This window comes from Hermetia illucens, chromosome 1, assembly GCF_905115235.1.
Source record: "Hermetia illucens chromosome 1, iHerIll2.2.curated.20191125, whole genome shotgun sequence".
In the NCBI taxonomy this organism is placed as follows: Eukaryota; Metazoa; Arthropoda; class Insecta; order Diptera; family Stratiomyidae; genus Hermetia; species Hermetia illucens.
The window spans coordinates 29,944,234-29,967,715 of record NC_051849.1 but is presented as its reverse complement, the minus strand read 5'-3'; the positions used below and the strand labels follow the sequence as shown (position 1 = coordinate 29,967,715).

General features: G+C 43.2%; 1 protein-coding gene across 3 annotated transcripts; it reads left to right on the top strand.

Moving 5' to 3' along the window:
* Positions 1–89: 89 nt before the first annotated feature.
* Positions 90–23,054, top strand: LOC119650716 (uncharacterized protein CG5098). 3 transcript variants are annotated; one of them, XM_038053745.1, is made up of 10 exons: positions 90–741; positions 12,012–12,191; positions 12,265–12,411; positions 12,474–12,718; positions 12,760–12,994; positions 13,061–13,160; positions 13,216–14,582; positions 14,707–15,696; positions 22,115–22,340; positions 22,403–23,054. In XM_038053745.1, the coding sequence occupies exons 2-10, from the start codon at positions 12,129–12,131 to the stop codon at positions 22,474–22,476; spliced, it is 3,447 nt and encodes a 1,148-aa protein (XP_037909673.1). In that variant the 5' UTR covers positions 90–741; positions 12,012–12,128; the 3' UTR covers positions 22,477–23,054. The 3 variants fall into 3 exon arrangements, with proteins under 3 accessions (XP_037909673.1, XP_037909660.1, XP_037909666.1); XM_038053732.1 differs by having other exon boundaries at positions 92–741; positions 22,115–23,054; XM_038053738.1 differs by having other exon boundaries at positions 93–741; positions 12,778–12,994; positions 22,115–23,054.
* Positions 23,055–23,482: the final 428 nt, after the last annotated feature.

Here is a 23,482-nt window from a genome sequence, read left to right as displayed (position 1 = left end):
TTAGAATTAAATTATTTAATTCTGGAAAAACTCAGTTTCCCTGAGTTTTCCCCAATGAGGGATCATCAAGTCCTCAAACCTACCTTATCAACCATCCGTCGGTAGTCCAGTGCCGCCGACCTGTATTATCAATAACGAAACGCCATTGAGAATTTTTGGCATTGTCCCGAAAATTTATACTTTAACACGGGAAAATTATTCTTATTTCACATTATTCGTGTGAAAAGTGCCGGCATACGAGTTCAACCATTTGCCGCCCGTCTGCACCTAATGAATATCGCCTGACGTGACGTTATTTGCGGTCGAAAACCAGTGAAAATTGCATCGTTCTCCCAGATTTTCCGGAACGGAACCACTGAACTTTTTTGGAAGTTTGTAGGGTGCCGAGGCGTGCGGCGGCAAGGTGGGCGAGTGTGTAGTACAAGAAGTGAGCCCCGAAAAGCCCCCGAAAGAACGACAAAAAAAGTCGCCGACGACGACGACAAGGGCGAGAAGCGAGTTTGTGTTGAGTGGACTTTTCGGTTTGCAAAGCAAAACGATTTCGGTGAGCGGTAGAAGTTCGATTGAAAACAAGGTGCGTGCTCCACACGGGATTTGCGATCAACGCGAAAATCGTGTGCCTACGAATCAGCGGCCGAGCCGATCGATATGAGGTTTTTTTTGGCGGTGGCATTTTGTTGATACCTGAAATTGCGGTGGTGATTCGTGGTCGTTGGCGCTGTCAGTGAGCTCTGCAGAAAGGTACGAAGCATATCGAAGTGGGGCAGCATATCCATCGGTCGGATAACACCGTGCAGGTTGTCGCGGGCCGTTGTTTGCAAATCAAAATTCCTCAGTGACAGCAAATATTGCATCGAGTGCCAGGTGTGCTTGTGCAAAAACAGGGACATACGTTCACCGCGGCACGGAGCCCTCCCCTTGGCACAACCCCTCGTGCGTTCGTGGAAGCATGCAACCGTCGAAGCAGTTGAGGTTCCCACACATCCCCTTGCGTTTCTAAAGTAAAATACCCACGAGCGAGTTACATTCCCGATTGCGGACGCATAGGACCTTTCAACCTTTCACCTATTAATTGTGTTTTGGAGAAAGGGCGCATTGCCTGGCTCCGGATTTAATTGCTCTGGACACATTGCGAGAAGGAAATCACGAGCAGCCGGACCTCGTTTGTGCGCATTTGCGTTTTTAGGAAGATGAACTCCCCCTCAGGAGTGTTTGTGTTACCAGTGGGACGAGGGAGGAGACAGTTTAACTTTAATTACTGCCATCAAATTCGATGAGACAATTCCGATGTCATACACTTCCGTGGGAAAAATGCAAACGTGATGGGTTGGAAAGGCGCGTCCTTAGGAACTGTGCCATGCTTATTTCTTTGAGAAAAAGCAAATCCAGTTCGGTTGATTCTCCTCTCGAAACCTAGTTGAAACTCCGTTTGGAGAACTGTCTTGCTGGCGGCGAATTTAGTTAAATGTTAATGGAAAGACATTGAGTAAATTCAGTTCTTGTTCCTAAACGCTAGGGTCGGATTTATAGCATTGCCGTTTCTAATCCCTTACTCTGCGGACTGAAGTAGTCGGACTACGTGCCATTATGCTCATATCGTGAATGAATCTTGTTTACTTGAGTGTACAGTTGTATTGTGGACAAGGGTTTCAAGGCAACCTTGCAAAAATCAGAACAGTCGATTTTCGATTATTTTTGGAATAGCCGAAAAAGGCTGCTTGTTTCGGCAACAACCTCCATTTATCAAGAAATAATTCTTTTCGCCACTTCTTTGTGGAGCAGAGTCGCAATACAGTCTTCCTTCTTTTTCTTCAGCCTTTGTCCCGTTCACAAGCGGGGTCGGCACGTCGTGTTCGGTTTCGCCATTTGGCTCGATCGAATGCCTGATCTGGGTGCAATCTCGAGGCTTTTAAATCCCCATCCAACGTATCAAGCCACCATTGTTTAGGCCTGCCATCTGGTCGTTTATCATCGACTTCACTGTTCAGACCAACATTGGCAAGTGAATTCTCATTAGCACGAATTCGGTGACCACACCATCGAAGACGCCTCTCTCGCAACTTTTCCACGATCGATGCAACCCCATAACGATCGCGGATATCCTCATTTCGGATGTAATCAAAACGTGTCACGCCACTAGTCCAACGCAACATCTTCGTCTCCATTACCGCAAGACGCCATTCATTGTCTTTTATAGTCGGCCAACATTCGGAACCACAGAGAGCGACAAAAGGGACGACATTGCGATAAATTTTAGATTTGAGACGTTCGTTGATACGTCGATCACAAAGAACACCAGTTGTGGAACGCCACTTCATCCAGGTTGCGTTAATGCGTGAAACAATTTCATAACGCAGTTCTCCATTGGCTGATAGCGTTGATCCGAGGTATATAAATCGTTCAGTTCTGGCCAGATCGCTGCCTGTTTCATGGAGATCGGTTGTCAAAAATTCAGGTTTGTTTAGATTCAATCTGAGACCATGTTGCATGAGGCGATCATTCCATTTTTGGACAAGTTGCTCGATATCATTTTTGCTATCAGATGCTAGGAAAACATCATCTGCATCAAGCAGTGTTAAGGGCCCGGGACGTTCTATGTCTAGCGTGACGGTGTCTATAACAAGAACAAAGAGGAGTGGTGAAAGGACGCTTCCTTGATGAACACCAACAGAGGCACGAAGCGGTTTTAATACACCCGCCATACTTCGAACTTTACTTTTCGGATCATGGTAGAGCAATTGAACCCAGCGCACGAGTTCTTCTGGCAATAGGTGTTGTCGTAAAGCATACCAGATGAGTTCGTGTAGCACACGACCAAACGCTTTCTATATATCCAGAAAGGCAATGTAAAGAGGGCGATGCTTCTCACGGTGTTTCTGTATTGCGTCAGTAGTTCCGCAGTTTTTGACAAATCCGGCTTGATTCACGGTTATTACAACGATTTCGCGACTACGGTTGTCAAAAATGGATTCAAAAATCTTCATGGTATGGGGAAGTAATCGGATCGGACGGTAATTTGAACATTCTGCTGGACTACCTTTCTTTTTCCATATTGGAACAATGGTACTGAATAACCCGACTAAAGAATTCACTGAACCAGAGTGTTGGATCCCAGCTCTTCGCTTTCCAGAGCTCAAATGCGATGTCGTCAGGTCCTGCGGCTTTCCCCGATTTCATTCGTTTTATTGCTTCCTCGATTTCAGTTGCGCTAACCCCATGAGTGTTTTACGCAGGGACCTGTCGTGGAGACTTAATCCTACGGTCCTCTTCAGACACGGATTGATTTTGTGACCAGAATCAGAGCCCCGCTGAGACAAGCAACAACGGTATCAGTCTATACCAAGTGCATGGCTTAGCATTCATACTGGTGGATGCAAGAATTACCTAAATCTCTACCGAACTGAGGAGTACGGCGCCCGTGTTGAAACGCAACACCACGCCGAGGACCAAAGATCTCTTCTCGCTTGAGCACAACCACCATGAAACTCCCACTAGGGGGGCCAACCGTAAATAACCGAGCTGTACTCACATACAACGGGAGTTCACCCGAAGTATGAGAGTTCAGGGGCTATCCCGGTTCCCATGGTACCGTGACCAATTTGCCACTTCAGATGAGTCCCCGTGCAGACTCGGGTCTGATCGCCCTAATTAGGCCTTGGAGCATTCGTCTACTGCATCACGGCCGGCAAGCCAATGCGATACAGCGGTTCCCGGTGCCACCACGCGGAGGTTCTCCTCGGCCGCTTGGTTTTGGTTCAGCCGACAGGGTTGCCGCCCCGTCTTCCTCCCCGCCGCCTCAGAGCACCAGTTGCGCTGGCAGGTGGAACTGGTCCAAATGTCGGCAATGATTGTGGAAGTGGAAGATGAGCAAATCCTTCAGTTGAAGTCTGCTCGAAATATTCTCGCCATCTATCCGTTGCGGCTCGACGGTTGGTAAGCAAAGTACCGTTCTTGTCATTAACGCAACAGAACTGTTGGATACCCTGTGTACGTTCGTTTCAGCTTTTAGCAAGTCGATACAGATATCTCTTTCCATCCTGAGTGTCCAGTTTATCGTAAATATTTTTGTAATGGTCCGCTCGGGTGAGAGCGACTGCTTTCTTTGCTTCCCGGCCGCTTGGCCGGTGTTTTATCGTCGAGAAATTTGTGGTAGGTGACCGATGTTGAGGTGCGATGGTCTCATAGGGAACAGCTTTGCAATCAGTGACAGTGGTAAAATGTTGGCGTCTTATGAGAATATAGTCGATTTGCGTTTTACTGTTCCCACTATAAAATCAAACAATCGTTTGATGAACCATGTATCCATAAGTACAAGGTCATGGGAGTCCGCAAAGTCGACTCACCACCGTCATTGCGTGCTCCGAACCCCTTTCCCCCATGGCACCTGTTACCGTCTGCCTTTTCACCCACATGACCATTAAGGTCGCCGGCAATGATGATATGATTAGCCCGTTCATTTCACTGTATATTCCTATGACCGGAATCCCAAGGTAGGGTGACTGTGAGCGTGCATCCAGACTGTTCAGTGCGTTCCTGCACTGCCCCCGACCTGGAAGATATCTCCATTGAGTACCAGGCCTGTCGGTTAGAATGACTAAGCGGTGCCAGGGACTCGGATCATACCCCATTCATCAACAGGATATCCGTGAAGACTACTCGGAAACCCCGCGCCGGCTCCCCAGACCATCTTTGATCTGCCTTGGCTCACAACAAAGCTTGTTTTGTATGTGGCATATTCTGTTTAGAATCCCCAGAATTCCCGAGATGGTTCGTCTAGAATTTTACTATGGACCTTCGCTATAGTAGGCTGCCAACACTGCACCCTCCCCTAGCACCTGAACACGTGGTTCTTTAAATCCTATTTAACTTGGTTTTATCGTATTTCTTGCTCCGCGCCTGCCACTACACAATAGAGTCCAATATTGGGACTGGCCCCTTGGCATAGAAGACAATATAAGAGAAAGTCCCCTTGGTATAGAAGGCAAGGCCTTCTTAAAATTCAGTTTTCAACTGAACTGAGAATTCAGGATCATGCCCAAATAATTTACATTGGAGGAAGAGACAATTTTCACACATGGTAGAATTTGGCTACCTTTGTCTTGATAGTAAACAGCATTAGTTTCGTTTTGGTTGAATTTATACCGGACCCTAATCACACCCAAAAAGCACATCTTTTCCAATGCATCTTCCATGATTTCACTTATAAAGGAAGGAAGGATCCCTGACAACAATATCAACATGTCGTCTGCATACCACCAGCTTCACATCGCTCCTATTCAATATGTGCAGCGAAGAGATGACGTCACCCTGGGAGGCTTCGGTACTAACGTTATTGAATCATCATCAATGTCGCAACAACAGATATCCGATCTAGGCTTACCTTTGTAAGGAACTCCAGACATCCCGGTTTTGTTCCGAGATCCACCAATTCGATATCTCTAAAAGCTGCCTGGAATTCTGGCCTACTTCATCGTTCCATCGCAGGCAAGGTCTGCCAGTCTTCTTTTTTTAGATATTGCCCTTATAGACTTTTCGGGCTGGATCATTAACATCCATACGGATTAAGTAACCCGGCCATCGCAACCTATTGAGCCAGATTTCATCCTCAACCTGACGGTCATGGTATCGTTCGTCAGTATGTAGACTACGCAATCGTCCATCCTCATGCCCAAACATTCTTCGAAGGAATTTTCTCTGGAACGCGACCAAGAGTTCGCAATTCTTCCTGTTAAGAACCCAAGTCAAGAGCTCTGAACCTATATTGAGACGTTTCGAGATAGTTTTTGTAAGTTGAAATAGGCTCTGTTGACTGCTAAGAACCGTGCGCGGATTTCGTCGTCGTAGCTGTTATCGGTTGCGACTTTTAACCCCAGATAGGGGAAATTATCAACGGCCTCAAAGTTGTAGTTTGCTATCTTTATTCTTCCCGTTTGACCAGTGCGGTTTGATGTTGTTGGTTGGTTGGTTTTTGGTGCTGACGTTGCCCCCATATATTTTGTCTTGCCTTCATTAATGTGCAGCCCAAGATCTCGGGCCGCCTTCTCGATCTGGATGAAGGCGTACAGCCTCGAGTCGTTCTTCCCATGATGTCGATATCGTCAGCATAGGCCAGTAGTTGGGTGGATTTAAAAAGGATCGTACCCCTCGCATTTACCTTATCACCTTATCATCGCGGATCATTTTTCCAGGGCCTGGGTAAAGAGGACGAATGATAGGGCATCCTCTTGTCTTAAACCGTTGTTGATGTCGAAAGGTCTCGAGAGTGATCCTGTTGCTTTTATTTGGCCACGCACATTGGTCAGCCTAGTCAATTTTATCAATTTCGTCGGGATATCGATTTCCAGGGGGCCTTAATCGTAATCAACAATCCATATTGGATCAGGGGCTTCAAGTGTGTTAGAGCACTTCATTCAACGGAACACTACAATACACTGTAAGCGGCAATGTGATCAGCATTGCGCTCGCCCGAGATTATTACCCTGATTTGACCCAGGTACTCATTCACACCTGAGTCGACTGGTATCCCACATCACATCACGATTATGAATCCCTCTGCCACCAGTGAAATTTGAACCACGACCTTCCGCTACGACAGCCCAGCACTCTAACAACTTGAGCCATCCGGACAAGGCTTTAAAGTCGATAAAAAAATGGTCCATATTCCATCACTTGCCGCAGAGAGAAAATCTCATCTGTTGCTGATTTGCCTGGAGTGAAGCCTTGTTGGTATGGGCCAATGATTTTCTAAGCGCATGGGGCTATTCGGCCTAGCAAGATTGCGAAGAATATCTTATAGATGGTACTCAGCAACGTAATACCTTTATAATTGCTGCACTGCCTGATATTTCCCTTTTTACGCATGGGACAGATAATGCCTCGTTACCGGTCGTCAGTTATTGATTCGCTGTCCCACACCTTGAGCCTAAGTTGATGAACCGGTAGGTGTAATTGATGGCCTTCATGTTTAACCAATTTAGCTGTAATTTTTTTTTTATACTTGGTGGTGGCAGTATTTGTCCGTCGTCTTCAGTTGGCGAGACCTCCAACTCGCCGATGTTCTAGTTCTTCAGCATTTCATCAAAGTACTATATCCAAGAAGACAGCTAGGGTATATTGCTTGTAATGAAGCGATCGCTCGATCGTGTTAATTACGTCGTGGAGACGGGTTTCTGGGGGTTGCCTTTGAGGTTCACGTACTGAAACTTGAAGAAGGGCATCCTCTCCATAATCTTCGTGGAGTAGATCTCCAAGACGCGGTCTAGGGCCTTCAACACAAAAGAGGTGATTCTAATTGTCCGAAAATTCTTTACGGACAGATGGCCGCGACTGGCTGCTTCCAATTTGAAAAACACTGAAAACTACGTGCACGCCTCCAGGAATGCAGTAGGTATCCGAAAGAAAAGCAGCTTCGGTAAATCTCTGAAAATCATGGCACATCCATTTCTTGTTATCCCTGGAGCATGGCTGGCATTATGTCGTCTGGAGCCGGAGTTTTATATGCGGCGGAACTGCTTATAGCTCAGTTGGTTTTATTCTCAGTAATTACGGATTTTTTAATCTCTCGTATCATGTCGTATGCATCTCCAATCATCCTCCAAGCAAGGAACTGATTCACAGTCATTCTCGCTACCGAGGAAGTATGAATGGACTCACAGCTCCTGAAAGATTCCGTCAACAAGTTTTCCGATTTTTTAAGAATGTTCTTTTCTTGACCATAATCTTACTGAGTCTCGCAGATGCCCTGGTGCTTCTAATGTTCTCACAAGAGTCCAGCCACGAGCGCTTACTGGTGGTCCTGATTTGTGCCTGTAGCAGATGTTCAAAATCTCCCTAATCAGAACTTCATTCCAATGTTTTTTGCTGAATTTTGCATTGCACAAAACTAAACACGATTCCAAATTCCTTTGCGGGGCCCTGGCCTTTAGATTTCAGCTTGTTGCCGCACCAATTCCGCCCACCGTAGAGTTTGTTCTTGATAACTTTATCAAACTTCTTTGAAAGGATGGAGACCTCTACTGTAAGGACCGATACGTATTCAACTGTGATCTGAGAAGAATCTTTGGTCAAAAACCCTTCATTTTTCTATCCTAAAAGCCCCTTTGTCGGTTAGTACGATGATATCAAGGGCCGTCACACAACTGCCACAGTTTTACGGGCTGGGGAAGTGGAAAGATGGTATACTGCCGCTGTTACACACCATTAGGTTTCTGTTAATATAATTAAAGCCACACTAACCTCGGACAGTGAATCTTCATCTTCTCCAAAAGCTTGTTGGCGGCGTTGTATGAATTCAGATCGTTGTCCGGTTTTGCGGAGTGGAATATTTTTACCTATGCGTTCCTTACTCCGAGCCACAGGCACTCTCCATATATGCGGGATAGAAGCGGTTGGCTGTTGGACTTCACTCACATGGGGTACCTCTCGCCTATGGTGATTCTAGGGCTTTGAAGATACAAGGATTAGGAGAGCTTGTTCTTATCCATACGGATATTCAGCATTCAAGTGCGCAAGCAGCAACATAGAAAGTTGTTTGTTACCTTCTCAGTCAACCCCAGACATCACTGAAAAAATTAGTAATTGGTAGCAAAACATATTCTTTGCGCAGAATGCTAACATTTATTTCAGCGTTTATCAAGCTGATAACCACTTATGGTGGATTGCAGATGGAATTAATTGTCAACACCCATTCCTTTGTTCCCCCAGATCATATGTTGTCTGTTAAAAAAATTAATATTCAGGAAAAGTGATGTCAATCTTGTCATGTAACAAAGATCCTTTGTCGTATTTTTGCTCAAATAGCGACGGTTTTCTCTTCCATGGTCGCTTGAATTGTAGGCGATCGCGATCTTCTAACGTTTTTATGCAGTAGCTCATTATACGAGTACTGACTTTCCTGCAATTCCTTTTAGTATAACCTCAACGTCATTTTTGGGAACAGAAAGAAGTCTGATGGGGTCGAATTTGATCAGTAAAAAGGCTGGGGAACAACCTGTCATCTCATTTTTCCTACGATCACAATTAAGGTACGAAGAATGGATAGAAGCAAGACCAACTTTCCGCTTTCCTATATCTTTAGCTTCTTCTTTCTCACAGCTTCACGTGTCTGTCTTCAGCGTAACGGAAACGATTGTCTCTTTCTTGCTTATAAAACAATGCCCTTTCAGTCCAAAATACCATGACCTTGACGTGATATTTCACTTAATGGGTTTTTTTTTCAGTCGCTACTGAAACTGCCTCCATTTATGTGCATTTTTTTACTCGAATTTTTTGGCATGAATCAAATGAAACTTTGTATTCCTCTGCCAAATCTCAAATGTTTAAATGATGATCCGAAGGCATCAGGCCTGGGCAACTTGATCATCATCAGTCGAAATGATTGGGCATCTTGAACGGAGATGGTGTATTCAATAAAAGTTTGGACAGATGCCCTAAGCTATTCTATTCGGCACCCTATGTCACACTTAAGGATTATGGTAAAGCTAGGTTTACAAACGGTAAAAATGACACCCAGTCTAAACTTCTGCGGGGTGAACGTGTACACGAAACACAATGAGCACAACTGCGCTAATTGAGCATGCTTGAAAATTTTGGACAAGTCTCAATTCCAAAGGAGCACTTGACTTCTCTCAAGTCCTTGAGAACATTTTCGAAAGTTCATGCATGCGATTTCAAATTTTCGTCAGACTCCTCGAGACTGGTGTATACTCTGAGCTCATTCAATCCTGAAATAAACTAATTCTACCACAACCATATTAGTCCTGAATTACTCGTCTCGTTTCTTGCCGATTCGCGTCAATGTCATATTTGTAGATCTCTACAAAGGGGCGAATAACACTTGGAAATATAGTTATGCTGCTTCCAGGGCAAAACGCAAGCGGTTATTTCTTTAAAAAAAAAGGGTGATTAGCCCAAAAAGGGGTCCCGATTACAGGAGCATATATCGAACTGCTTCGATTATGGTCCCTGGACGTACCACATCCCGAAGGATCTAGATCCGCAGTGCGCATCTACTTTCATTGGTCTACGGAGATCTGTGTAGATCAGCTGGCCCACGATTTGAGATCTGTTTGAACAATGGGGAAATCGTGAATATGATTTTTTCCCAAGACTACAGATTTCATAGGACAACTTTTTTCAGTCAAATGTGCAATTTCTAACGCTTTTCAATATACATAGCTTGCAGGTTGTAAGCGTTGAGGTGGCCCAGACGTCCGTGCCAAAGCTCAAAGTCTGTTCATTTGTCGAGACAGCGTATGTTCGGGTATGTGCCGATCAATCTGTCTTTACTTCCATTATCCATGACCAATATCCGTTTTTAGTGGCGGCCAACATCAAGTTCAGATCTGAAACAAAACGTGCGTTCCCAAGCTGCTCGTTTTCAAGCTTTCTTAACGTAAGTGGTAATCTTGATGTCCACTTTCGCTTTAATCTGACTTTGCCTCGTCGATGGCCTTTAGAGCGGAATCTTTTTGCTGCTGCTTTTAATTCAGTTCAGTTTACCGATAATATTGGGTATGGTTTCGCATTACAGTCGTGAGTCGTCCATTTTGAGAGCCTGTCGGGTCACCTTTTTCTCTGATTTTTGCCTTCATGACGGATTCTAGTGGCGTAGGATTCGTTGAGTTACCTTGCCCGAGCCTGCAGGGTAGGCCATTTAAAGTGGACCCATTTCATATTAAACAACATTTACTTTAGTTCGAGAAGATTTGTTCCAGCTACTTTTTGAAAATGATATCTTTCAAATGTTTGCCTTTGGCCTTGATGGCCAAATGTGCTCTTTTTTTAGCGTTTTACATCGTTTTGGCCATTGTTTCGGTCGATATGCCGGCTATTTCGCGTCGAATGTTGTTTTTAAGTAGAGCTAGATTCCTTGGATTGTTGATGTATATCTTGGACTTGCGATAGCTCCATAGAAAAAAGTCTGGTGGCGTCAAATCTGGTGATCTCGGTGGCCATGGAAAATCACCATTTTTTTATATCGACCTTCCGAGGAACAATGGGTGCAGAAAATCGATTGTAGCGCGTGAAGTGTGGCAAGTTGCTCCATCCTGCTGAAATCATTTTCTTCGATGATTGGCATGGCGAAATTACGAATCATGACCCGATACCACCCGCCATTGATGGTAACAGAGGTTCCTACGTCATTTTCGAAAAAGAACGATCCGATGATCTTTTCCGCACAAACCGCACCACACGATCACTTTTTGATCGAAAAGAGACTGTTCTTCAATTAATTAAGGATTTTCGGTAGCGTAGAAGCGACGGTTTTGCTTATTTACGCCTCCATTAAACTGAAAATGGGCCTCGTCTGATATGATGATTTTTCACCAAAAGTCTGGTTCATTGCAAACAATTCAGACGGCCCATTTGGCATAATCAAGGCGTTTCGGATAATCAGCTGGGATTAATTTTCGTGCGAATTGAATTTTGTACGGAAACATTTTTAAATCGATACGAATTATGCGCCTTAGTGTGGTTCTTGCAATGCCTAACTCCTGGGAACGGCGATAAATCGATGTTCTCCGAGTCTTCTCAATACTGGCTCGTACGGCTTCAATATTTTCATCGGAACGTCTTGTACGTTGTCTGGATGCGTGACTGGTATTGTTGAGACTACCGTGGTTAATAAATTTTGCGTATAAACGCTGCAAACTGCTTTTAGATGGAGCACTTTTCACTTTATTTTTTTTTTACGTTGAGTTAACACAATTGAGAGGTTATTTTGAATGTAAAGCTGAATTATTTCAGCGCGTTTTTTTGGAGTGTTCTGCTCCATGCTATAAATTGTCTTGGACTGACGCTTGGAAAGCAATATGTCATTAGTCAATCTGACATTCCTGCCAGAAGTTACAAGGTTGCCAGATGGGCCCACATTAAATGGCCTACCAGTACTAGGTCCCATTTACTAAATAAACCCGAAAATAAAGAATTTGTCTAGATTGCTTTCTGTTTTTCAAATGACAAAATCACTAAAAAGTTCTTAAAATCCATCATTTTTTTTCTTCCAATAGATTCGATTCAATTTGCAGAGTGAAACACACAATGTAAATAAGATCTACCATAATACAACAAAAACACCAACAAAAATTACCAGGTGCGGCCCTTAAAAAGGTGTAACTCAAGGAACTATGTCAGGGCATAATCCGCACAGTCATTTAAGTCAACCGAATTCATCATGGAATCCACTGCAAGTGAGTGTAGAAAGCACGATTCCTTTCATCATTTATCTCGATATTATTAATTTTAATCTTCTCAACTCTGCAGATCCCATCATACATTCCGAGGCAGCCCCAGTTAGCGCACATGTCCAATGAGAGGCCATTAGTAAGGTCACCCTTAACATGGCATGCACCTGCTCCTCCAACGCCTCCAGAGGCTTTTTATAGTTTCCTTTCAGCTAACCACAAAAATGTAAGTTTTTCTAGTTAATGTAGCAGAAAACGGAAAATTAAAAGTTTATAATGAATATTTAGCTTGAATTGAATCCATTGCTACCGTCGTTTGTAAGAGGACCACCACCGTTCGGCTCCGTTGACTTAACGATACAGTCAGCCAGAAACAGTACAACACCATCACCACGTAATTTAGCTTCGTCGCCGCCTACCCAAGAATTTCCTGCGCACAAACAACCACAGCAGCAGCCATTTCAAGCACATCATCAACATCCTCATAATCCACCACAAATACCCCGTAGTTTAACGCCAAACAACTTGAATAAGTACCACTATCCGAAAGAATATTTTTCACAATTATATAAAGGCGATCTATGATTCACAGCTCAAACATGCCACCCTCTTCAGGGCCGGGTGTGATACAATCAACTGGCAGCGTTAGAGATAAATTTCAATGCAGCACTTCAAATGGGAATAACAACGGAGAATTACCTCAACCACCCCCAACTGGAAATATTTTTATACGCGATGCAAGGCAAATTAATAGCGACATTGCCAAGATTACGGCAAGAGAGCCTGTTTCATTAGAAGTGAATAGAAATGTAAGTCATTTACCAACGGTCGTATATGGAGAGAGAACGTTCCTATATTTTCTCATTTTTTTCCAGATTTCCCCGCTACCATTGAATGAACCAGTAGAGCTTATCAGGGAAAATCCTTATCAACCCGTGAAGTCTCATGCAGCCGTTCCGACATCTCCAAAAAGATGTAAGTTAAATATTCACCGCACAGTACGCCCATTCTCATATTTTTCGTATTGCAGTATCGCCAGCCCGACCGCCTTCTATTTCCAACTGCACGCCAATGTCACCACGATCAAGAAGTCCTCTGACTACCCTCATAAATACTGGCCTGACTGCTGATGTCGTCAATAATCATGTTATCAAATCGTCCGGGAACGGGATCAATCTAACTTCAACACAAAAGCCAGAACTTGCAGCAACAACAATATCCTCGGAAAACTCACCATTATCATTAGCCCTTCCCCCTTCACCGACAACCACAACGTCAAACGAGGACTCAGTTGATTCACAAACAAGCAAAAGTCGACGGAAACGCAAGCCCAACAAAACAACAAGAGTATCAAATGACAGCGATGAAAGTATGCATGAGAGAGAGAACGAAACTGCTTCGCTGAAGCCAGCGCTCGTTCCTAACGAACAACCCCAAATGAATTTTATTCCAGAAAAAGAAGAAACGCTTATTGATTTAGACACTAACAAATTGATAAGTAGCAATAAGAGTGAGCCTGTTGAAGTAATAAATTCCAATAAAACAACTTGCCAAAGTGATAGTCAGCAACAAGACAGTAGCGCAGATGCCCCCGCTATCATTACACCTAGAGTTTCGGGTGAAGCGCATGCTGAGACTCCTGCCGAGGTGTTTAACTCGAAATCGCCAGAAGAAAGACACAATAGCGGTGCTATTAATGGTGAATCTCCGCCATCAATAGAAGAAGCTCAGTCGGAGGAACCAAACCGACCACTTCAACCTTCATCTCCCCCTGAGGAACCGCAGAGTGTCATAGTGAATAACACATCTGCCAGCACCACAAGTAAACACAGTTCGAATTCGCCACCCCACATCGATCATAGTAATGCGAACATAATAAATGATTGTCAAAAGATCGAATCACCCCCAACGTCAACGCCACTCTCAAATCAAGAGCAGGATATTAAAAGCCAAACTGAGAACCCTGAAGAAATCTCGACTGGCGGTCTCCCTCTCCAACAAGCAGCAGCAGCAGAGGATAGCTTAGATAGTCCTCGGAAGCGATGCAAGCGAAAAGGAGATTCAGATGATATAGAAACGATTGATAAAATAGCAGCTATGATTGCAAGTACACAGGAAAATGAAGAGGCAAATGGCAAGCCTAATGTTGATAGCTTAGAAGTACTTACCAAGGTAACCGAGGAACCGCAAGAGAAAGCAACTAATGAAAGTGTGAAGGTTGAAACAAAGCTTGAAGAAGCGCATCCCCAAAATAGCAATAGTAAAATAAATGATTTGGCCGAGATTTTAGAAACGCCTTCTGTTGGTTGCAGCCCTAAGGATACCACAGATTCTACTCCAACAATAGATGCGCCGAATGTTGAAACGAAAAATGTCGAGGAAAATTGTTTCGAGGAGGTTAGTATCTTTTATATTGAGTTTTAGTCAATGTGATGCAAAGATAGTCTTTATGTTTTAGTTTGACCGTTCCTTAAGAAAAGAGAAATGTTTGAAATCAATAAAATGTTCTTCCCTTTTCTAGGTTGAAAATAAACTAGAGGAAATGTTTGCTGGCATTGAAGACGGAGAGCCACCTCCTTGTATCCTCCCTGCACCCACTATAGATGAGCCCATCACCCCGGAAGTAATATCTGAATTAGGTCTAGGAGGTCTTTCCTCGCCCCAAAAGCAAGCACCAATACCACCGATATTGTCCACGCCATCTGAGGAGGTGCAAACGAAATCGCCTCCTCGCAAGGATGAGAATTCTTCAAAATCTTCAAATCATCATAATTCCAGTCAGAAGCGGTCGCACAACAACAATAAAGCAGAAAGCACACCTCCTAATAAGAAACGCAAAGTATCGAAAAAATCTACTCAGTCATCATCATCATTAAATCAAAAATCATCGACATCTTCATCGTCTGCATCAGCAAAGCCTTCGAAATCACACTCAACCTCTACGAGTACATCCCACAACAGTAAATCTAACAAATCTATTGAAAAACAAACGACAACAAACTCCACAAAAGATAGCAAACCAAAAGATGAGCCTGCAACTGTAGAATACAAAGGTCCTTTCATTCAAGTAAAATCCGATGGTACAATAAATGTAATAAACGCGCCAACAACCGAAGACGTTGTTGAAAAACAAAATAAAGTGAAAAAATCCATTCATAATCATTCACACTCTGATCGCAACAAAATACGTGGCTTGCACGTTAGCACATTAAGTACAAAATATGACGCTGATACAACCGATACGACATGGATGTGTGTATTTTGTAAGAGAGGTCCACATAAACTGGGATTGGGTGATTTATTTGGACCGTATATTGTGACGACGACGTGTGAAGGCTTTGCATATAGTCAAAAGGATCCCAACGATGATGAATTTATAAGTAGGAGAACAAAGGCGGATATGTTTCAGAAACAAGTGAATGGAATGCCTGTTGTACCGGCATCAACTTCTAGTCTTGCAACAATAACATCGGCAGCATCGATTGCAAGTTCGAGTAGTAGTTCATCAACGGTAAGTCACATTTTATTAAGTTAATTACCACTCTTTGGTTTCCGAATATTAATGGAAAATAAACAATTTTCCGTTGTTATTTGTATACATAATATGAACTCTGCATCTTGGAATATTCGTTATTGAAAATCATTTCGTCGACGTCGTTTATCACTCCATTAATTTTGGTCTGTCTTTTCTGCGTCTTCTTCAGCCGTCTCGTTTAAAAGTGGGCTCAGGTTCTCGGACGTATGATTGTTTTCCGGTACTATTCTGTCTTAGATATTGAACCTCGTTGGTTGAGCTCCACAGTTTCTAATGGTGAAATCTCTACCGATATACTGGCCCTATGACATCTATATGTATCTCAACGCCTGAAATTTTGTCTTTCTGTCGGACTACAGTAAAACTGTCGGAAATAGCAAAAGAACTTCAACGTCATTAAAATTTACCAATTTAAGGACGATCGAAATTACTGTAGGGTTCCTATAATATATTATCCCACCCCTTTCCGTGCTCTGTAATTCACAAAGGAGTGAGCAGAGAGCGTACAATTCTGGGTCCCTCAACTCCATGCTCGAGGAGGCATGCGCATAAAGGCTTGGCTACAAGCTTGTCATTCGAAAAATCAGGGCTCTGTGGAGGCCCTGCATACTAAGTACCGACCAGATGGACCGCATTGTGGGGGAATTTTTTCCCAGACAATGAGAGAGATCGAACAAGCGGTTCTCACTATGAAAAACAAGAAGACGCTAGGTCCTGTCATGCCCCGGCGGAAATCTTCAAACTGGTGTTTCGCTAACGGCCAACGCAACAGTTCAACGCTTGCTTGAAGGAAGGCATTTTCCTTTTTGCTGGAAAGTGGCCAGACTTCCACTGAGCAGCAAGGGTAAAGGAAACTTACAGCCCCCGTCTGCATACCGACCGCTGTGTATGCTTGACGCGGCCGGGATAATGCTCCTCATAACGTTTGATGTCAGAAATGTCTTCAATTCCGTAAGATGGACAGATATGTTAGGGACATTAAAAAACTCATTTCACGTACCAAGCTATCTCTTGCGGATATTAAGGGATTATCTGAAAGACCGCCCCCTGCTCTATGAGACGCTAGAGGGCCAAAGGAGTATGGAAATCACGTCGAGAGTAGCACAGGGATCCATCCTAGGGTCGGACATCTGAAACGCTTCCTACGATAGTCTGCTGAGACTCGATATGCCCGAAGAGTCGCGCCTGGTCGGTTATGCAGATGACTTTACGGCACTTATTTCCGGATGCACTGTTGAACAGGCGCAGAGCAGACTTGGCATATTAATGCGATGGGTAAGTGGATAGCTGACCACTCACGGTTTCAGCCTTGCGCTGGAAAAAACCGAAGTGGTCATCTTGACCAGAAGGATAATCCCGACCCTGCGTCCCATATCGATCGGCGAGTTGACTATAGTGTCAAAACCAGCGGTTAAATACCTTGGTTTAATGCTCGACTCGAAGGAGAGCTTCTTCTAGCAAATCAAAGCAGCAGCGGACAAAACTCCAGCTTGAGTCGCGGCCTTGAGTCGTCTAATGGCGAATGTTGGGGGCCCTATATCTACTAGGAGATGTCTTCTTATGGGAGCAACACAGTCGATTCTGCACTATGGTGCGGAGGTATAGGCTGATTCCCTTAACAAGGAGGTGCATCCTATGCGCCTTGCTCAAATGCAGAGGCGGGGAGCTTTGCGAGTGGCGCCTGCTTATCGCACCGCCTTCAAACCGGCGGTGATGGTGATCGCGGGAGTGATCCCCGTTGCCCTCCTTGCGAAGAAGCGCAAAGCTGCATACCGCCGTAAAGGCGAGAACTTAGTAGAGGTGGTTGCCTGTGAAGAACATCAACGTCAATGTCACCCTTATCGAGTGGCAACTTTCTTGGCAAGGTGCAGATGGACTGCGCGGCTCATCGAGAATTTAGACCCGTGGTTGAACCGAACGCACGGTGAGATTGATTACTTTCTTACCCAGCGAGAAGAGACCTTCGGACCTCGCCGTGGTGTTGCGTTTCAACACGGGTGCCGTACTCCTTTGTTCGGTAGAGATTTCGGTAATTCTTGCATCCACCAGTATGAATACTAAGCCATGCACTTGGTATAGACTAGTACCGTTGCTGCTGGTCGCAGCGGGGGGGTCTGATTGTGGTCACAAAATCAATCCGTGTCTGAAGAGGACCGTAGGATTAAGTCTCCACGACAGGTACCTACGTTAAACGCTCAATGGCTTAACTTCCTCACCCAACCTCTAAGCGGGCATGGAGGTTTTCAGTCTTACCTGCACAGGAAAGGCGCGATCTCCTGATTGATTGTTCTGTAATGGAGTGGCGGACGACGATGCACACACCTTTTTCTCTTGCAAGAGGTGGGATGGTTTTCGTCAGCAAGTACAGGGGAGCTCTCTCCAGACAACATTTTTAGAGAGATGCTGAAGAGCGCTGGCAGCTGGAGTCATATTGCGCATTATGTTCGGGCTCTTCTTACTGCGAAGAAGATTGAACTCGACCGGCGAAGGGATCGGATGGTAAGGGAATCCCTGAACTAACAACTCCTTTCCTCCCCTCCCGTTGATGAAAGGAATTCTCTAAATTGACGGCTCCTAAAGCCGGGAGGGCGGGGGGCTAGCCGGAAGTAATGTGTTAAACGGCTCCAGGCCTCTGATGACAGGGAGGTGTTTAGTTGGTAGTCCGACAGCGTACTGTTGCGGGAATTTACAATGCTTTGTGCGAAAACCCATTCACCGACCCTACTAAAAAAAGAAAACTCCATGCTCGAGGAAATACTCAACCAATTCACAACAAAAGTAAAGGTAGATATTAAAAGTTCATAGTTTTTTCCAAGGAAAGGAAACAGAAATCTCCCCAGCTTTCTTAAATTCACAAATACCGCCCTGGCAACAACAACTGGGCCCCCACCTCTCCATTAAGGGGGTCATCAGGTGTGAAGCCCGTAAATTTCTAAAAAAAAAAACGCTTTTTTTAGAAATTTATTGTGAAGAACTGGGCAAAGATACAAATATGAATTTTTCACCATATATTTATTGATATCTTGAGAGTGCGTAATATCAGCTCGATAGCGTAATTCATTATTGAAATACAGAGCAATTTATACACCTATCTCCAAAAAAAAGGTGTTTTTCTGCTGCCACGCTAGAAGGCGCTGTGATCATCTTAAAAAAAAAATGTAAACGGCATTTTAACGTTTTAGCCATAAAATCGTAACTAATCATTAATCTGCTATACCTAATCCATAAACTGTAGGTTTCTTGAAAAACACATGTACGGCCTTGGCTTAAATTTTTGTCCTTTTAGCGAAGTCATTCGAACGTCATTTGGACCGATAAATACGCGCTTCATTACGGCGATCGACATAAATCGGGCATGTGACTTATCACGTGTTTAACACTATAATTTCCAAACGACTCCGACTATCAAAAAATCACTTTGCCCATATATTCTACACTATATCTAGATACAATTGATGTCAAAAAAAATTCGATTCCGCGGATCCGACACACGGGATGACCCCCTTAATATGTTAGCAAACACTTAGCACCTTCTATTCCATTATATCAGATCTTCTTTCCTGTTAGATTCCCTCCTCTCCTGAGTCGCCGCACTCTTATCTAATCTGATTCACCACTGACGCAGACAAAAAAACTTCGTCAAAAACTTACTAGGTACGAAGGAGAAGAAAAATTTACTAGGAAAGAAGAGGTTTATGTCTTTTGAAACCTATTCTGCTTTCGTTCGTTTCAAAACTCTGCGTTCCTCCCTCAAATCTTTAACACCTAAGTCCAGAAAGGAATAGTTTCCCAGTGTTGAAGGCTCAGTAGAACGCGCTGGTCCCACGTTCGCAACTGGCGGCGTGCCGCCTCGCTATCTCCTCGACTTTTCCGCAGTATATGCCTTAGTGTATGCAACCTGCCCTGTATCTCCCACTATGGTCTCGGTGATCTTCCTAATGCTTACGTCATTTGCCTTCTCCATTATTTTCAACAAGAGCCTCGAAGAGAACCATTTTCCTATCGCGCTCATCATCCCCATTCACAAAATTGGCGATCGCACTCTTGTTGACAATTACCGTCTCATTTCGCTCCTCCCCTCCTGTTCTAAAATCTTGGAAAGGTATGTCAGTGATTGCTTGTCCGTCCACTTTGGAAGATCAACAAGGTTTGTAACCGTAGATCCACTGCCTCCAACCTGCTCGACTTCACTAACTTTGTAGCCAAATGCGTGGCAGGAAATGCCTACTATCTGTGCAGGCTTTGCTAAAGTCTTCGACACAGTGAATCACAAGATACTTTTGTCCAAACTCACCTCTCTCGGCGTTCCCATATCACTTGCATCATGGCCTGCCTCTCCAACAGATCCTACCGGGTCTTTTTTGATGACTGCACATTCTGTTTCTTTTCCGCCTTCTCTGGTGTTCCACAGAGCTCTATTCTGGGTCTTTTATTATTTTCATTCTTATTCAACAACCTCACCTCCTCCTTACTTGTCCCTGTTTACTTTATGCCGATGACCTTAAGCTCTATGTGCTACGCTTAAATGCTCACTCACATACATAATTCTACATCGAGTTGGAGGAGGGGGGTCCCCCATACATGCAAAAGGAGGGTGTCAATTATTTTTCATTAAATATAGTCAAATATAGTGGGTCTCACATTTATCTACGAAGCGAAGTGCTTGTTTAACCAGGACGGCATAAATCCTAGCGACTTCCCAGGTGTGGTAGAGGATATGATTAGAGATCTATCTTGTGCGATCTTATGAGTGGCTAGTTGTTCGGCTTTCTTAGGTGGCGAAATTTTTTGCCAAGTCTGGGATAGGTTTGCCTAAGTTCACGGTAGGTATATGGGCTGAGGTTGATGTTAAATAGGCAACAGTGGAGGTACTTTGCGTAGAGAGTTTGTACTCTCTAGCGAATAGAATTGTCGAGGCTGCGGAATTCTCGTTTTATCGGTTTTTGCAAAGTCTTCACCGGAGAGTTCTTTTCAGTTTGATGTGTTTTAGAATATCGTCAGGGAGGTTGATCAGATTTTTATAGTTGAGGGGCGATGTTAGATTAGCCTATCGCGACAGCGTTTATGTATTGGTCAATTGACTCGTTGGTGGGGGGTCTGTCGTTGGTAATTTGAAAGGGAAGATTTCAGAGATATGTTGATCAATCCCCAGTTTGCTCTTGGGTAGTCGGGGACAGCTTGGTGTCTGGGTAAAATAGCGCGATCGGGTAGGTTGAGTTCGAATAAAACTACATCGTGATCACTGGGGTTAGTTTTGAGAGGAAGGAAAATGCCTTGAAAGAGTTGGTCTCGGTAACTGCAAGTGCTAACTAAGGACACAACGGTAATGACAGAAGGAAATATTTGGGTGGTAAAGAATTGGTCGGAGGTGAGGATTGCTGTGCCTTCGGCTAAATTGTTACTAGATTGGTTGTGGCGGTCAGTTTTGAACAAGTTGAAACCAGAGAAAGAAAATTTGAAGCGGAAATGTAGCTTGGTTTTACATACGAGGACTATGTGGGGCTTGTGTTTTTGCGAAAAAGGTCGAACTCGTATCTACGAACTCACTTGGAAAACAGCATGCTTCCTCTCTTGTGGTCCATGAACCCCTCTTTTGGGTTAAACACCTAAGGTAATAAAAAATTAACAGATGGTTTCGTTTAGGGCAGAGGTAACTCATGAGACGCTGCCTCACCTCCACCCTGGGAGCAGCGTGACCCAAAGTGCCCGTCGGTCAATTTTTTTAACAACTTGGTCTCTAACCCAAAAGAAGGGCCCGTGGACCACAAGAAAGGAAGTAAGTTACTTTTCAAGTGATCCGATCCATCATCAAGTGGATGCGGACTTAGGACTTCCTAAATCTCCAAACAAAAAAAATACTCTCCAAATATTTACAAAAAAATTAAGAATAGTGGTGCTTTTAATTAGTTTATGAAAATCTCAAAGGACAGGTAAAAGGGAGGTGAGATAATAAAACTGTCTCCCGAAGAAGTGTTGAGAGTGTTTTGTCTTCCCGATAAGTTTATTGTTTTTGTTATCATTACTATTACAGCGCAAAATCCGCCGTCCATCCTAAATATTAATTTGCTGTGTCCATACTCCACCGGTAACTTCCGTCGCTGGGTAAATTTCTTCTTCTCTAATCAGTGGCACAACAATCCAATTTTGATCTAGGTCTTGAAGCACGTTAAAGTACTTCATTTCAAGACCGTAACAGTATAATGTCAGGAAAATATGGCCAGCGTTACGCTCGCCCCTAATTTTACTTATTCACAACTAATTCTCGACTGGGGTTCATCTACACAATGAATGTTCCTATAAAGCAAAAGATAGAGAATCAATGTTGACCGCAATAAAAAGTTTTTAATATGATATGGCAACTATTTACAAAACTCCTTAACATTTTCCATTACAGAGTAAGAAGAAAAGAAAAACCAACGATTCTCCAAGCATTCTTCAAAATTCCACATTATCAACACAGTCAGCATCTCCTAGTTTCGACATAAACGATATCTACGTGGGCATGTCTAAAGTATCAGAGACATCATACGAAGTTTGGGTGCATGAAGATTGTGTGGTCTGGTCGTCGGGAGTGTATATAATCGGAGCTCGAATTGTCGGACTTGATACAGCTGTTTGGAGTAGTACACGCTATAAATGTAGTATTTGTTCAAAAAATGGTGCCATGATTTCTTGTTTGCAGAGGGGTTGCGCGGAAAAGGCGCACATCTCGTGCGCCCGGACGCAAGGCTGGGATCTGAACGAGAACGAATTTAAGAGTACATGTGAAAAGCATTCAATATTATCGAAGATGTCATCATGAAATTCAAATTGTTAGATATTTTCTTTTTAGTTTTCTAGTAATTAACGAATATTCTATATACCCTGCGCCTAATTTCTAAAGGTGGTGATGATAGTTGAACACACTATTTATAAGACAAAGCAAACATATTGATGTTTATTTTAAAAAGTAAGATGGAAAATTTAGTAATAACATTGAAGAAGCAAAATACAAATCACTCTACACCCTCTATTTACAATGCTTTAATTTTATATATTAATTGAGGACGAGGGAAATCTCGTTAGGAACACAAACCACAATTTAGTTATATGTTTCGAGACTGTCTTACTAGAACTCAGATCTGTTAAAATCCACAAGTATGTAGACGGTATCTTAGGGAAATTAGTAGGAGAAAACAAAAATCATGGAAACAAAATATTCTTCTGAACATGCGCGTGTTTTGTATGTAAATTACATTGTATGAAATTATATGACGAAAACTAGTTGAGGAGAAGTAAATCGTAAAGTATTTGGTTCATAATGGTGATGATAATAAAAATACTATAAACGTAGAGTAGATGGATTTATGATACTTACCTTCTATTATTTTAATTCGATGATATTCAGTTGCCCGCGAAATATGAGTTTATTTCTACACTAGCACTACAAGGACTCACAGTGTTTTGTCTCCTTTATTTATTGCTGATTTTGACCTGTAAATAATAAACAAAGAAATAATGTAGAATTCTTAATAATATGCTCTTATATTTTTCCAATTTAGTCTTTATTTCACTATTTTGATTATATCGTACGAAACTTTATTTTTATTAAAGTAGTTTTTCCAAACCTACATAAGATAACTTCTAAGTGTAAATTAGTTAACTGAGAAAATTTGTAAAATGTTATAAGAAAAATATATATTAAATTTAAAATACAAAAACCTAACAAACTACAAGAAACAAGAAAATCCCATACTTGTATAGTTGTCAGATATCCAGCCCA